At 39.4% G+C, this 17,501-nt stretch overlaps 1 protein-coding gene across 1 annotated transcript in view; it reads right to left on the minus strand.

Moving 5' to 3' along the window:
- The window catches only part of RAB3GAP2 (RAB3 GTPase activating non-catalytic protein subunit 2), a 66,026-nt gene that overhangs the window by 3,594 nt on the left and 44,931 nt on the right, over window positions 1–17,501 (minus strand). Inside the window, exons 20-33 of the mRNA XM_075925217.2 lie at window positions 16,859–17,072; window positions 15,362–15,459; window positions 13,827–13,932; window positions 11,588–11,748; window positions 9,671–9,887; window positions 9,152–9,325; window positions 8,908–9,014; window positions 7,513–7,579; window positions 5,765–5,835; window positions 4,797–4,832; window positions 4,082–4,156; window positions 3,572–3,790; window positions 1,235–1,324; window positions 912–1,130 (exon numbers count right to left, since the gene is read on the minus strand). Coding sequence (XP_075781332.1) covers window positions 912–1,130; window positions 1,235–1,324; window positions 3,572–3,790; window positions 4,082–4,156; window positions 4,797–4,832; window positions 5,765–5,835; window positions 7,513–7,579; window positions 8,908–9,014; window positions 9,152–9,325; window positions 9,671–9,887; window positions 11,588–11,748; window positions 13,827–13,932; window positions 15,362–15,459; window positions 16,859–17,072 — 1,854 coding nt within the window. The remainder of the gene's footprint in view (window positions 1–911; window positions 1,131–1,234; window positions 1,325–3,571; window positions 3,791–4,081; window positions 4,157–4,796; window positions 4,833–5,764; window positions 5,836–7,512; window positions 7,580–8,907; window positions 9,015–9,151; window positions 9,326–9,670; window positions 9,888–11,587; window positions 11,749–13,826; window positions 13,933–15,361; window positions 15,460–16,858; window positions 17,073–17,501) is intronic.

Here is a 17,501-nt window from a genome sequence, read left to right on the forward strand (position 1 = left end):
GAGTTGTAGAATAAAGCCACAGTTTTGGCCAAGTCCTACACTGTAGATGCAGTGAGTCTTTAAGGCTCAATAGGATTCTCTTACAGTTCTTGAAATGTGAGTTCACATCCCCTTTGCATGAAAAACTGTGTCTAATGCTAGATGAAGAAAAAGCCTTTTTCGACTTGCCCTAATGAAATCTGATTAGAGCTCTAGTGATGTATGTGCAGGCATATTATTACAGACACCTGAATTTTATTTTCCAGGCTCTTTAAAAATCATTTACTTATTCAGTGTCACCTTTGCATGTTTGTTTCTTCCATCTAATGAAAGCAAAAACTAAGCAACATGCAGTTTGGCAATTCCAGATATTGATAGTTCAGAGGCTGTGTTTCTGTTAAGACACTACGCTGACTCTAAGAAGCACCAACTAGAAATTCCACTCTCTCTCCGATTATTGGGACCACAGAACAGAAGTATCTCCATCCTAAACACAGTACAAAGATTTAATGAATGTACAGAGTAATGAATTTTCAAACTGTTTTTCTGTGACAACTTGTCTAAGTAAATTTGACACTAAAGTTTGAGTTAAGGAAGTGGAGTACTTTGAACTGCTACATTTTTAACTGTTGACAAAGATGAATTCTTGTCTCAAACCTCAGAGCTTAGTTCAACTAGACAACTAGCAATGATTTACTATGGTTAGTTTTATTCTGCAATGCTAATCCCATCACAGCAAGGGGTAAATTCTTCACACCCCACCCCCTCCAACTAAGTGTTAGAATGTGGTTCTGTTTTCTGTTGCTGGAGGAGCACAAGCCAAGGAAAAGCTGTTCGTAAAACATAGGGAAAATAGTAATCAGAAAGACCTAGTTAATCAAAATCATGAGGCAGAGCAACTCAGCTGCTGATGCACTTTCATCTTTCATTACCTCTTCTCCAAGATGATCCATTCCATAATTATACAGTTCACATACATAATGCCTTTTGATCACATCCTCATTGACCTGAAGGTGCTGAGCCAAATCCATAGCCAAAGCAGGCCAATCCTTGTCTTTTTCAGAAGGAAATGATGCCTCTTCTGGGAGATGCCTGGCTTTTTGTGCTGAGCTTTGTACTTGTACCACTGCACTCACAGCTTTCATTAGGAACTTGGAAGCAAACACCAAAATGAATTAGCAGCAGTTTAATTTTACCAGAAACTCCTCTAATGGTCTATACTTTGCTTGTGTCAGTGGAAAGGATTTAAACTCACTTGTTGGCGTATGGATAATATATTTGGATCCATATCTCCGCTGGGCAGCAATTGAATTGAAGTCAGGTCTTTGAAAAATGCATTTTTGCCCTAAATTGAGAACAAAAAAAACCCATACTGTATTCCTTTTTCCTGTCCTCCTCACTCAAAGTAAGATCCATTTTGATCAAGCACTTGAAGGGATACTAAATACTTTCCCCCAATTAAATGTTATTGCATCTTAGTGTCCAATCCCAAAGAGAAATGTAGTATTTTAAATTACTGAACAGCTATGAAACAAACATTTGCTTAAGTAATCGCGTGTTTTACTAATGTTTCTAAGGGTTGTTTTTTTTTAATTACTTCAGCTGGCATTCAAACTTAAAGGTTAGGCTATTAATTTCAATAGTAAGGGTTCTCAGTCTGTTACAGTTAACCAAATGGAGCTATAATTATATAAGGAAATAAAGGGTTTTTAAAGCCACTAGCATTGGTTTCAGACCGTAAGTGCTATTGTAGACTGACATGTCAAATATGACTGTGGTAGGAGGTATTTCACACAGTCTTTTAAAAAGTAATGTATGTGGAAACCTGTGTGTTTGTTTTTAAGTTTCAAGGCTCACTGAGTGGCCCTTAAATTGCATGCACAGTAATAAAATAGGTTGACATTAACCATTGTCCTGTGTACTGCCATGCTGAACAGACAAGAAAACACACAGCCTTGCTAAAAGGAAGTAAAGGCATCTATGTTCGGAATAATACTGTACTGAAGGGGGCCTTCTTTCATCACCTGGTACTGGAAGGGTGACATTCAATACTTAAACATGCAGAGTTGTCCTGCTCCACTCATATGTTAGATACTGAAGCTGGTGCAAAAAGGCACATGTTAAACACGAATGCTGGCAGTTCAGGTGTGCACTTCTATACACCAACAAGAAGAAATACATAAAGGGTTTGGAAGATTTGCCCTGTTAGTGGCATCTGAAATATTTATATACTCAAGTATTATCAACCGTCAGCCAAGATTCCCTAAGGATCTTTAAAGAAGTTCTCGCATGCAGCTTATAGAACACTGGGGAACCTTCAGAGACTGAGACAAAGATAAAAGGCAAGGGACCGTGACAACCATAAACAAAGGCAAAGAAGCACTTTTTTTTACTCTATTCTGGAAAATGATTTGATTTGCAGAGTTAGAGAGATTTTTGAGAGAAGGAGAAAGGTGCTTTATGTAACACCTCCCCCCTAAAAAAGAGGTAACACACACCCTTTACTGACAGTCAATGGTACATAAGCATGCATGCAAGGTACAAAGTGCTGAATGCGGACTACATGTAGACAAAAATCAATAGCAAAATACAAATAAAAAGGTATTTTGTTTTGAGATATTTTTTATAAAAGCAGCTTTAAGGAGAAATATGTAATATGACACTTCTGCACAGAACTGCTTCCCAGGAGGATAGGTTTACAATAGTCTACACCAGCCCTTTATGTCTAAAATTCACGAAGTGCATGCACCTCATCTGAAAGGAAAGCAGCTCAAATATATAACATTTTCTCTGCATCAGTTTTAGGACTTTGGGAGCAACAACAGATTCCATTTTAAATATATCAACTATTTAAAAAAAAACAAAAAAACAAATAGATGTGCAGCACCTTAGAGACTAAAAAGCATGTAGATGGTATCATGAGCTCTCATGGGCACAACCCAGTTTTTCCAGATGTGTCATCTGAAGAATTGGGTTATGCCCACAAAAACTCATACCACTATCTACATGTTTTGTTAGTCTTCAAGGTACTACTAGACTATTTGTTGTTTAAGTTTTTCTAGTTACAGTCTAATTTGGCTACCCCTCTGAAGCTTATTTATTTTTAATCGGTTTCTTCTTACTGTTAAGGCGATAGCTATTTGTCCATTCCAGAGAAAGAAGTATGGCATTAATCTTCAGGAATAATTGTTGCAGGGTGTGACAAATCTTGTATTTCATTATCATAGTCTATTCATAATTTCTGAGCTTTTATAGCTCTCAAATGATTTTATAGCTCTCTCACCATGCTAGAACAGGAAAAACTTAAAAAACAACAGATCTTGTAACTACCTCAGCTACCCCTCTGAAGCTTTTGAACATGCTATAACAGACTAAAGGAGGGAGCTGACTGACACTTCTCAACCACTATTCAGGAGTAAGCACATTTCTACTTTACTAAATATTGGTGACAATTATCTTTGACATGACATCAATCCATATACTGTGTTGAATTAGCTATTAATGATAAAAAATGCATGCTTGTCAACTAGCAGCATCAAGAACAGCATTTCATTATAATATATGTATTCATAACACCTTTAAAAAGACCTACCTTACTGTCAAATAGCGAGAGAGGTTTCACACTTTTCAGAGAAAACCTCATGATTGCATATAATATAGTACACAACACTGACTGGTGTTCGACAAGTGGGTAGTGGATGTGTTTCTGATCCAGGGCTAGTTCTACTATTGAGATTGGTCCTTCAGCTGACACCCAGGCATCTTCTGTGTCCAAAACTGGAGCTTGCATTTCATCACTACTAACATCAGCCTAGGACAGCAATGCAGAGCAATTAGTGTTTATTAAAAAAAAAAAGGTTATGCTACTGATCAGTAAGATCAAAAAAACAGGAGTTACATTACAAAGCACAATTTCTCCTGCAAAAGTTTTTTTTTTAAAAAAGGACAACAGTCCCACGTTCAATAGAAAAAACCCCCGCATATTGACTAATGAAGTCCTGAAAGTTTCTATATTATCAGTGTTGCCTTCCATTTTCATGGCAAAAACTTACTACTAGAACCATTCTTATGTATGTATTTTTTTAAATCAAAGATCTCTTACCTCCATTAAGGTTTGAAGAAGATCTGAACATGAGCCAACAAAAGATGTCATTGCAGCATCACCCATACCTACATCCTATTAAACAAAGACAGAATAAATCTCTTCAGTATGATTTTACTTGGATGCACTTGAAAACATTTTAATTGCAACCAATCATCTCGGAGGGTCTCTAACAGCACTGTTCACATTTCTGAGGGGGAAGATTTTGCAAGCACCATCACTTATTGAAGTTTCATCATGTCATTATGTTTAAGGCCAAATAGTTGTAACACAAATATTTGGATATAACAGACAAAAGTAGCATCTGAGAACTTCAAAAAAGCTTTGCAACATCTGGAAAAAGTCTTGATTATAAAAGTTGCTTATTCTCTCCACTTACTGCATTGTTCTAGCAAGTAGCTATATTCCTCAAAAACAAACACACTATTATCCCTTGTACACAGCTGATAAACTTATATCAACAAAATGTTAGCCAGGGAAATTTCAGTCTCAAGTTCATTTTCTATAACATTTTTACTAGTTTTTTACTAGACCTTTCAACTTTGATTTATCAAACTGGCTAAAATTAATCAATATTTATTTTAATTTCTCCTACCAAGATCCCTTTATGCATTGTCATATTAAAACCATGAAAAACAGATTTAATGACCATTGAAACAAAATGTAATTGTATTTCTAAATTCCTTGTCATCTTTAGATAAATAGTATTACTTGCCCGTCTGCATAATCTGTCCTTTGGAGCTTTTCCAACCTGTTATAGAACGAATTTCCACTGTAAGTGACATATGAACATTCTATTTGTTTAAATATTGACTTAATGTTAGTAACTTATTTTCCTTATACAACAGAAAATATTTACTGCACATCTCAATACAATATACTGTATATCTTAATTAAAAACTGACTGGATACAGGCTATAGTAAAAACTGCTTCTCAGCTATTTTGTATATTGTATATTTTTAACAAGCAAAGCTTTTTGGCATGAACTTCCTTGCAGGATGAAGTTTTCCACACTGTCTGATTTTTTTAGATGGCAAATAAATGAGAGTGAACATGTACGTTATTTTCAAGATGTTTAAATAACTTTCTCCTGCATGGTCTTAATGAAGGTTTCCTGGTAAAAAAACATCAAGTGCAGGTACAGCAATGCATAGAAAAAATAGGATTCTTGTATTATCTATTAAGCTAATTTATTAGTTACCAGGTCAATAAAATGTACTGGATAGATAATGTGAGAATGGAACATTTATGTTCCTTAAATGAAAATAATTGGTAGGGGTTTTTAAGACTTGCATTTTATTGCCAAAGGGAACTTTTTAGAATTCACCAATCGAGTATTTTCAAACTAGTGTCAAGTGAGAAAAAGATTAAGTGTACACTCAGCACTGATGTGTGGAAATATCTGCCAACTTCAACTGCTTATTAAAACTTACAGTAAGAGATTATTCCAAAAGATTAAACAAATGTTATATTTTTAAAAGTAATCATTTCCCACTATACGCTTTTAAAAAATATTATGAAACCACCCAAACAGCATAGTTTCTCTCTACAATCAAATTGATTATGTTCCACAAACACAAAAACCAATGTTTTAAACACCTGACAGCTTAATTTCTCTGCAAATAAAAAATAAAATCAATAAGAACCGAACTTAAAATGAACAGCCATGATAGCATGCTTACCTTGTCCATTAAGTACGTAGCAGCAGAGAGCCTTTTTACTAAAAATGTATTCCACATCATTAGAGCAATACCTAAAACAATTACAGAAATTAAACTCCATCCGAATGGAACATCAAAAACAGGGTTAATGTAAACCCATACAGTGAAAGTTATTGCAGAAGAGAGAAGACTGTTTTAAAAATTAATGGTACAACACAACAGATGAAACAGTACTTCGAGACATAAGTTAATCTGTCTCCAACAAAAGGATAAATCAGACTTTGCTGTACAGATTTGCATTCCCTTGAGACAGCATCCGATGCCAAAGCACAATAGTTCAAAACACAGAGATGCGTGGGCCCGGAAGTTCCCTTTAGTAGTGGAGAATCAAGAAAAGGAGCTTGCAAAGGGAGGCAGATGTCAAATCAGTCTAATTATAAAGCAACCAGGATAAGATCCTAGTTTCAATTTCAGAAGTACAGGATTGCTTTGGTGCCCAGAGAGAGACATTACATCTATGGTTAATGCATTAAAAATGCGCACTGTGGTTAAAGGAACACTTAGACATATGTAGCAAGTCCGGCGCTGAACAGCGTGTAATAGTTTATCACTAATGCTTTAGTTCAGTAGTTTTCAAACTTTTTGGCCCACACAAAGCTTTCTATGGACCACCAGCAAACCACTCATGGTGACAAAATGGCTTTGCTTATCTCTAAATACTTTAAATACTACATTATTCATATTAAGCTACTGGAGCATAAATATGAAGCTATAACATAAGGGGGCATAAACAACTGGCACCCCAGGGCTATTTTTAGGTTCCCCTAGACTCTGGAGTGGGGCCAAAGGGAGTATGTGAAATGGGCTGCCAGGGAGCAGGATGGGAGTGCAAAGTGCAGGAATAGGCTATGGGTAGGCATTTGCTTGGGAGGTTGGATGGAAGAGCAGGTTGAGGGTAGGGTGGGGGTTGCTGGGTCTCAGTAGGAGGCTATGTGAGCGAGGGCGATGAAGCTGAGAGGTCTGGATATGAGGGGTGCTTACCCACCTCCGCACATCCCACCACTCCCATTGGCCGTGATTCTGGCCAATAGGAGCAGTGGGGAAAGACTCCAGGCAAGCAGTTCCTTGTGCTGCTGTTCCCGCAGCATGAGGCAGGGAGGAGCAGCAACGCACAGAGCCGCTTCCTTCCCCTGCAAGCCAGATCTGGCCCACAAGGCTCGTCCTACAAACACTCAAAACAGGAAGCCAGCACTGGCACTCTAGTCACTCAGGAGGCGGCAATGCTGGATCGGCAGCGCGAGCTCACCGCTGCAGGGGGGCGAGCCCAGAGCCTGCGGCCTACCTACAAGGCAGTAGTGGACTGCAGACTGAACTTCGAGAACCACAGCTTTAGTCATATACTGTATTGTGCTTAAAAGCAGTGAAGTGTCCTAGAACAGGACTATGCTCTATGATAAAGAGTAAACCCAATATTAAGGACAGGCCCTGTGTGATTAATGGAATTGGACTAGTTTGCTGGAGGGTGTATTTCTCTCATTCTATATGTATGTGTTTGACCATGAGTCCACTTCAGCTGGTTTTCAACAATTTAGCAAATGCGTGTGGACATGACCAAATCACGTTATGTCAAAGAAGGACTTGGTTTTTAGGTCCTTGATTTAGGCAGAGGTGTGTGACCAGCACAGCCAACTATACTTTTCTATGTCTGTTTTATTTTACTCTCCTGAAATTTTATCAAAGATATTTTTTAACAATAGTATTGTACTTACCATGCTGTATGTGGGCATTAACAATGCATCTGAGGTGGTCTATAGATCTAGTAAGAAAACGTGCTTCCTTTTATAAAGGGGAAAGAAGAATAAAAAAAAGCCAAACACATTACTGAATGGCAACTCAAATACAAATTGCGAATGCTTAAAAAAAGTTAATACAGATTGTTTTCAAGACACTAATTTTCTAGTTAAAGAATATTTTAGGGTTTCTTTTCTTAGAAGATTTTAATTTCCTCTCTTACCATCATGCAAATGCCCATACACATCAATGCCAACTAAGCTAGTGTCACTGAACACTTTTTGATTCTAAGGTGATTTTCCGGAGTGTGTTTTAGTTTAGATGCTGAGGACATTTCTTGCTATTGATGGTTTACCTTGCAGATAAAAATAAAATTGTGTTTAGAAAGCACTTCACCATTGTCTGTCTTATTTTTGGTACATCTTTAAAAAAATCAGAGAAAGATGAAGCTTTACTCTGCAGTGAGGTGCCCTATAGCACAGATTTCCTGAGTCTAGGAGGTGCTGAACCCTGGATGATCAGAACCCTCCCACAATCAGAATTTAAGGGAATGGTTACAAACACTAGTGAAGTTGAGAGTGGGGAATAAAAGCATGTGGCTACCAATTTCCAGCCTCCACAGTTCTTAATAGTTGCTGGATAGCCTTTTGAAAATCTTGGATGGTGTCAAGTATCAGAGGGGTAGCCGTGTTAGTCTGAATATGCAAAAGCGGCGAGGAGTCCTGTGGCACCTTATAGACTAACTGAAGTGTAGGAGCATAAGCTTTCGTGGGCAAAGACCCACTTGCATCTGACGAAGTGGGTCTTTGCCCACGAAAGCTTATGCTCCTACACTTCAGTTAGTCTATAAGGTGCCACAGGACTCCTCGCCACTTTTGAAAACCATACATCAGGCACCCATTGCTATTCACCCACATGAAAGAAGGCCCGATTGTATGAAAGTATTATTTCCATTCCCTTTTAAAGAAATTTCTTAAAGGCACAGTCTTCTTTATCATACACTGAAAGCTGAGGGAAAATAGTGCACTAAAGTAATTCTAACCAGATCAGTGTTTTGTATTTGTGAGCTGTCCAATATTTCAAACCAGAAATAATGACATCTGAAGAACTTCATTTTTTCCCAGTAAGACTGACACTGTCTTTTTGTCTGACATGAACAGATCTTCCTGTCTTGGTGGATGGTATCTCATACTCTTCGCATTTAAGATTCTCTTTTCTTCCTTATTCAGATTTGTGCTTCCCATCTATCACAGTCTTTTTATTATTATTATTGTTATTATTAATAATTTCCCTTTTTTAAAGTTTGGCTTCAATTAGTAAATTATACACAAGTAAAGCATCCCTAACTATATGAAATATTTAGATTACGTTACCTCTGGATCTTTATTCCATTGCACTACATATTCCCAACAACAATGCGTGTGTAGTATGTCCAATTCAAGACTACAAGGAAACTGCTGGTATGCTAAATGCAACAACTCTAAAACACAATTGAGAAAGTTACAGATAATTTTTTTCATTCTATTCACAATTTCTACTAATTAACAAAACAATTCAAACACCACAGTCCCCTCTGAAGAAATTCAAGTTTGAAACTGGGTTATTTTGTGATTGTACCTAAGATTGTTCCCAGGCCTGTCTCTGCTCCTGGTTTCTCAAGGGAAACATTCTTGTCAATTTCTACAGGTTCCTCTGTACTTTCTGTCTCTCCTTTCCCTTGTGCCAGCTTTAGTATCATGGGACTGAAGTCTTGTTTGAAAACCCATTTTGCTACACTGTCAGCGATACCTCCTAGGATGCAAAAGGAAAGTATATGGCACAGTCAACGTTTGCCAGCTACAAGTTAGTAGAAGTAAACTTGGATCTAAAACATAGATGACAAGGGAAGAAACCATTAATGGTGTAAGTCTGTCAATTACAAGATCTCAATCAGGTACGTAGTTAGAACTCTACAGTGCAGTCTCCAGAAAAGAAATGAAAAATTATTTTAAAACAGTAAAAGTGACACATAATTAACACATGCCCAGTGGGACTACTCCCAAAATAAGATGCCATTCACTGGAGTCAGGGTAATAGCATCTTGCCCTGAGTTAGGAGAGTAAGTTAATCAAATGTGCTTTGCAAGAGTGCGTTTACCTTTCCCTCCTTCAAGTAATTTCTTTACAGAGAGTCTGGAGAGTGGCTCAGCCTGTAGAGATGATATTCTAGTTGTCCTTGCTCTCACTTTACTGTGCAACAGTGTCTGAATTATCAGACAATCCTCTAATTGTTTCAGAAGAAGTTTCCAATATTCAGTATCAAGGGAAAGTGCTTCCCAGGAATCTGTGTCAGCACCTACCATGGTTTGAGAAAACTAACAAAACAGGTTATTTGTGAGCTTTTTACAGACTAGCTGTAGGTGGAGAATGAACAGTTATATAAAAGTAAATCACTATTCAAATTTGCTCACAGGTCTGACCGTTTCTTAAATAAATATATACACGTAAAAGTATCCACATAAAATGTGCAGTACACAGACTTCCACCACTGCAACTTCCCACTAAACCCACAAGTCCAAAACATTTCATTTCATATGTTCCCCTAAAGATAGCTCTAATCTTTTTCTATGTTAAAACATCATGATTTGTTAAGTGGTATATTTGTGCCTTCCATGTCTACAAGCAAGGTTTTGTTTTGCACTGGAAACCCCAGGAACCGGCAAATACCTTCTGCAATCAATGGTGCAAAAAGTTCCAATTTCTAGCTCTGTAGAGTCATGATGACATATTTGACCCTAAAGCTGTCAGTTATTCACTAGAACTTAGATCGCTGTATTTTTTGGAAAAAAATTCCACTTTGGAGAAAAAAGAATAAAACATTTGTGGTTATTAGATTTTTGTTGTTTTTAAATTGGGGCTGACAGACAGTTAAGGTCGCATTTGAAATATTAGTCTAAATCTTGGCAAAGATGGATTAGTGGACAGAATACGTATGTGGCATTAAAAGGGTGCAGGGTAAATACAATCCATGGCACCAATGGGTGAATTAGAGCAACATTATTGGGACACAAGAAAAAGCATGCTTATGTTTAATATTTCTATCCCACCATTTCAATTGACACAGGCAATTACTACTCTAACAGATCAGAAAAAAGCTTCAAGAAGTAGCCGAGTTAGTCTGTTACAGGAAAAAACAACAAGTGGTCTGGTAGCACTTTATAGATTAACAAAACATGTAGATGGGATCATCTGAAGAAGTGGGCTGAGCCCACAGAAACTCATGATCCCATCTACATGTTTTGTTAAGTGCTATCAGAACATTTGTTGGTTTTTTAGATCAGAAAAAGTTATTCTCCCCTTCCCCATCCTCTAATAGACTTCAGGTGGAATTTACAAAGCCTATATCCTACTTAAGTCACATCTAGCTGGAACTGAAGTGATGCCTAAATCTCACGCTGGACCTCTGCAGGAGTGCATTTCAGCCTTTGGACATTTGACAGCAGTTTGTGTTCAGTCAATTTCACGGTTTCTCCTGTATAGCCAACTTTTTCTCTTGCTGAAAAGACCTCTCTCAAACAAGAAGAGAGGATCATGCTTTTTACACTTAAAGAATCCAAACACTATTACGGAAGGAGACTGAGATAATCACGAACTTTTTAAAATAAAATAGATTTTTTAAAATTAAACTTAATTTTTTAACATTATTTTTAAAATAGTTACAGTGTCAGAAATTGGCAGGCTATACAGCCAAAATAACTTAAAAGTTAAGTTTTTAAAACAATCAGGCTTCCAGCTAAGTGTCTCTCTTGATCCCGCAAAACTGACTTATTCTAGGTGTCTCCAGATAGGTATCTGAAACTATTATGGGACACAAGTCATACACCTGGGCAGGTACATTTGCAAGTTCAAACACAAGTTTCCAAGCATCTGTTCCTTTAACTCCTATTCCAGAGCACTGCATGGTTTGTGCTGGTTTGTGAGGGAATGGCCCAATGTTCTTTCCGCATAAGGGAGCAGCATTACAAGACTGATACAGTTATTGCTGGAGGGAGGCAAATGTTTCAGTTTTACTTACTTTTTTCTCTGCCACAGTGTCAGCGATCTGTGCAGTTACAGAGTGCCCAACGTGTGCTGATAATAAGGCAGCGCCATTATTTTCAGACTGAATACAGGTTGTGCGCATTTGCTGCCACCAGGGGGAAACTGACTGAGAATCCCATGACTCATCTATTGCAACTGTAGGAACAAAGGGGGAAAGATATCAACTGGCTGGGTTACGAGATAAACCAGCAGAGTAACAATCTGACTTTGGAAGCTGAATTTCCCTTTAACTATTAAAACATAAGGTGGTAAAATAAAGCATTTGTCACTGAACTAGTTCCATTAATCTGTAACAACCATCAAGATAACTTTTGAGATTTCACACACAATTTCTAGATCTCAACTATGGATGTGAATAGTTAACTAGTAAGCCTCACTCTTAACAGGTGAGGCTTACCAGTTCTGGTTAACCAATGGGGGCTGGAGCCCCTGTGGGCAAGGGGCTGCTCCAGCCCACAGTGCCTGCCGCAGCCGAGGGGCGCTCCAGGCCAACTAGAGCAGCACCTTACATTACATTAAGCCAGTTAACCAAATATATGGGATTTTAGACTCCTAATCTCAATTAGCCTTTATAATGAAATGCAGCATGTGAGCTACAAGGATTTCACCAAGTTGAGGGTTTGCAAATATGACAGGGAGTCACCAGGCACTGAGGTCTGCTGTACAGTTCGAATGTATCCTCGTGGATAATGTAACTCTCGTGTGGTGCTGTACAGAAGTTGTAGAGGTGTGCAGTCAGTGAATGCTACCAGAGCAATGTTCCCAAAATGGATGTTGTAGCTGCAGCTCTGGTGCTGAAGAAAGGCATGCTGAAACACTTGAGTAGGAGGGGACTAAAAAGTATGGACAAAAACCACCAACAGGCCCAGGATCAAGAATTTTTTGGGGGAGGGGGAAGAATCTCAAGTTCCCTCAGAAGCCAAGGTGGTGGCTATAGAGTGAACAGTACATGGTTTGAAAAGGGGGATGGTTAAAAGAAATACAGCCGTTCCCTGAGTTACGACCACCTCCACTTACGACCAAAACGGTTGTAAATGCGGATCCAAGTTACGAACAGCGATCCGCGCTTATGAACAGTGCGGTTGCCATGTAACTCTATGGGATCCGAGTTACGAACACTTCGAGTTACACACCGTCCCTCCCTCCCTCTACATCTACATCTACATCTACATCTACATCTACATCTACATCTACATCTACATCTACACACACACACACACACACATATACACAAATATTTTTCCGGTGGGATGACAGTCACATCATCACGTCACTCTGCACCACACAGACTAAGAGGGGAAGACAAGGGCAGGGGTGGGTTAAAGCCCCGCTCCCAACCCCATCCCTGGAGTCAAGCCCCACCCATTGCCAACCTGGCACTCTCCAGCAGCCACGTGGAGAGCCAGGCTGGGAGCATACTGCAGCCTGGGCTGGCGTGGCAGGGGGTGAGAGGGGACCCTGGCTGGCGGAAGCAGAAAGGAGAAGGGGCCCCAGCTGGTGGTAGCGGAGGGAGAAGGGGCCTGGGATGGTGCGGAATTGAGGGGGGGGTAGGGAGAGAGAGAAAGGATCCTGGGTGGCAGGGGGTAAGGGGAGAGAAAGGGCCCAGGATGGTGGGGGGGGAGGGGAGGAGAGAAGGAGAAGGGACCAGGGCTGGCAGGTAGGCACAAGGCAGTGGGGAGAGGAACAAGAGGAGCCTGGGCTGGCACGCAGAGGAGGGAGAAAGGGCCCAGGCTGACACAGCCGCAGCCCGGCCCAGGCTGACACAGCCGCAGCCCGGCCCAGCCCTCCCCAGCGGCCGGGGGAAAACCAGGGTTGCCTACCATCTGCAAGAGGGGGGGATTGGCAAGTGTAGTGAGCAGGGGGTGCAGCTAGTACACTTTTAAAAGAAAATCCCTCCAGAGACATCAATCACTTCAAACTGACACTGGAACAAAAGTTCCTTAAATCTCAGTGCTTCTATAGATCCAAGGCAAAATTTCCAACCTTCCAATCACTATAAAGGAAAACCGTTATAGTCACACCATCTTGAATTCTAATTTTAAACGTGTCTAACTTGATTATTATAGAATGCACTCAAGCAATTTTAGGTAGGTGTGCTTCATTTATGATTTTATATAACACAGTACAGATTGCCAGAATGGCACATTTCTGACAGCCACGAACACTAGTTTTATCCAATGGTGTTATTTTAAGATTATGAATATGAGTTTCACCTCTCATTTTGCTGAGAAGGGACAGCATAGTGTGAAGACAGCAGATAGACTGTGGTTCATCTAGAATATCTTTTTCCTTGGAAAGCCACACACTGAGAAGCAGAGACTGGAAAAAAAAGTGGAATATTGAAAAAGATTGGGGGGAATTCTCTAAAATCTTGGTATACTTATTACATCAAAGGCTGTATTTTCTCCAACATAACTCCTTAGGGTTGAGTGAAACTGTATGATCCCTAGAACCAAGTTATCGTACATCAACAAAAGGTTTATTTGTGTACTGCATATAGTAAGTCACATGACAATGTTTTTAAGTATAACGGTACCACACTTCAGCAATCTATCAATTACAAAAAAAGATCCTCTGGAACAAACTGCTCTCGTGAACCTGACAGACAACAGCAATCAGATAAGCAATCTTAACTTCACCAAAATTGGTACCATGTTACATTGAGTACAAAATAAAGGCAGGGAGCAGAAGTTTCTTAAACCAGAAAAGATTAAGTCATAAGTCTGGAGCAGGAGAGCACTAGAGTTAGGAGATGAAACATAAGAGAGGAACATAGGCTGCAAGAAATGAGCATTCATAGTTGAAATTAAACATGCACATATAGAAGTTGGACCTCCCTGGTTCAGCACCCTCGGGACCTGTCTGGGCCCGGATGAGGGATTTTGCCAGACCAAGGGATGTCATTTCTGGACACTGCCCCCCACCCTTCTCCTGGCCCTCCCACTGGCCTCCTGGCTGGTTCCCCCTTTGTCACTGGCCCCCACCACCATATGCCAAAGTCCTGTCCCCTGTGTGCCCAGCAGCCCCACCGCCGTGCGCTGGTCTCCAAGTCTCGTTAGTTGCTCACTGCTGACAGCCCGCTGCCCTACCAAAGTGCATGGCTCCCACACACCAGCCTTCCACCAGGACTCTTTGGGCCTGGAACGTCCGTGGTCTGGTTGCCAGATCAGAGAATCCTGGTTTAGAGAAAGTTTCAACCTCTCATACAGAAGCCACACTAAGCTGGGCCAGCTAATGCACTGATCAAATCATAAATTGTTTTCTAAAATTAAAAGGGTTTTATTAAATTAAGTACATAAAAACCTTTTCTATGTTTAAAATAAAAAAATATTTCCTTAAGTCTCATTCCACAAAAATATGTATTGCACTTGGATTTATTGCTTAGTTGCTAGGAGAAAGTGTATTATTTCTCATAACAGAAGAGCCATGAGTCTTTGAGACTGCGTATATGTATTCCCTAATATATACATTAGATAGTAATTAGGCTGCAGACATTTTGGAACAGAATTTAAATGCCCCTCTATTTTATCCTGAGTTGTAACCATTTTATTACATAAAATGATTCGACTATCCCATTACGATTGAAGGGATTTATGGACCTGAAAAAGGGCAAAAGGTTAAACACTAACATGCTAAGTGTACATGGCTCTACCCAGTGCTTAAAGGTAAATATTGTACATTGAGAAATTTTCCTGTTTAAATTTCTTAACATATTGAGTAAAAAGCAGATGACGAATCAGTATCTTACCAACAACAGCTGAGGGGTAAATCCTGCAGACTCCAGTATATGACACATTTCCTCTGTAGAACTCTCTCCACACAAACATTTCCAGAAAAAAAAGCTGCCTAAAATAAACACATGAACTTCATCTACTACAAGCAACACTCAATATGCACATGACCAGTTCATCAAACAGATCAGGACTTACTGGGCTTGAGACAAGGGAGCTTTGAGCAAACAGTGGAATACCTCACTATTTTTAAGCTTCCTGGGAAAGAAGGAAGAAAGGAAAGAATAAAGGAAGGAAGAAAGGTCACAGACTTGACTGATGGGGAGCCTGCGGATCCATAAACAGACAACAGGGTCAAGGATACACTGCAAGAAATTGGGATATTCCAAACAGTGCTGCTTTGTGTGACTATTTTATTCTTAATTTTTCCCCAAAAAAAACAAAGAAGGGAAGGCAAGCAGAGTGTGTGGACAAACACTATATAACAATGTAAGACAGATTGTTCAGATTATACATACCATACAATATACAGAAGAGTTTAAAAAGTAGAATGTGTATGAAAGTAAATTTAGCTGCCAGCCAATCCATGCCTGTATGCCATGGCAGCATGTTTTAGGATATGGCATGGAGAACCAGAGCTGATTTGCTCAGGTGTCAGATCTTGAGTCCTATGTGTGCCAATTCAGGAATATAAAAGGGTTGTATGTGTCGGAGGTAGAGGGAAGTAGGAGCACCAGAGTGCTCTTGCAGAAAACACAGCTCTACTTAGGAAAAAGTTTACATTATGTTTGTTTTGTTGTCATTATTTATAGCACCAGCTTATAGCAGTTCAGTTATTGAGGTAGTTTGTCTACTCCTGGTTCTGCTCAGCAAGAGACCTAGTGACTCTGACCTGGTTTTAAAACCTAAGTACAGTATTTTAGAGGGGACAGAGAAGGAAGCTGAAGTAAACTTGAGGCTACCCTAGAAAGGGCCTTTGCTGTTGACACAGACAAAGGTAGACAGCCCTAGATTTCTTCAGCTCCAGTTCCTCTCATGAGGAAGTTCATTGAGGCCATGACTAGAAGCCATTTGTCTCACTCATACAGTAGTTTCATATATGCCAAATAGTTGGACAGAAGGGTCTAAAATTAATATCTGCCAGTGTGAGGTGCCTTTTGCAAGTGGGGGTGATGTGGGGGGAATGAAATAGGTGGGCAACTGAGAAATATTTTCCACCTCATTTCCAGGAGGCAGCTTAGTAAAGGTATGGGAGATTGAGAGGCAACACAGCACTGGGAATTCCAACACCTGTTTCCTGCAGCTAAGGAGAAAGTGTGAGTTTGTCACCCTACCAATATCCCTTCATCTAACTAGGAGACTCTTTTCTTTCAGTATCTAATAAATAAATGGATCAGACCAAAAAAATGTCCATCCAGTGAATATTTTGAGCAATTTTTCACACCGATTTTAAAGTTATGCTAAACAGAATAATGCATTAATCTGACAAACACTAGTGCATCAACAGCTCTTACCTAAAGCCACATATTCTCCTTCATCTAGTTTTTTTACTAGGATGATATCCTTTTCATATTCTAAATACTCCAAGAACATTTTCACAGGCAATATGCCATCTTTATCCTCAGCAAATCGAACGGTGGCTTGAGTATTCTCTTGCTTGTAGTTTTCCAATAATGCCTGGAGCCTAGCAAACTCTCTGTCATCCAGCCTGAGTAGTTTAGCCAAATCCTAAAAAACAGAAAGACAAAAAACTACAATATATAACGACTCTATGTAAGTTTATATTCGGACATTAATATATTTATTCCCCACATCCAATTTCTCTCCGCTGTCTGACTGAAGTCAGGAGACAAGTTCTATTCCTGGCTCTGTCTCACACATCAAGTGACTAACACAACATTGCCAGGAAGCTCAGTTAATTAGCATTTGTACAGCACATGAGATCACTGAACTGTGCCATAACCAGGCATTTCTTTAAATGTTTTTGCCTCCAGTTCTGCCATCCTACGGTCTTCACTGCCAATCCCTCAAAATGTTTTTAGGGCTGTCAATTTAACTGAAGTTAAGTCATGTGATTAACTCAAATTATTTACACTTAATCAGTTTTAATTACACTGTTAAACAATATACAATTCAATTCAAATGTATTAAATATTT

This window comes from Pelodiscus sinensis, chromosome 3 (assembly GCF_052426305.1).
Source record: "Pelodiscus sinensis isolate ZL-2025 chromosome 3, ASM5242630v1, whole genome shotgun sequence".
Classification (NCBI taxonomy): Eukaryota; Metazoa; Chordata; order Testudines; family Trionychidae; genus Pelodiscus; species Pelodiscus sinensis.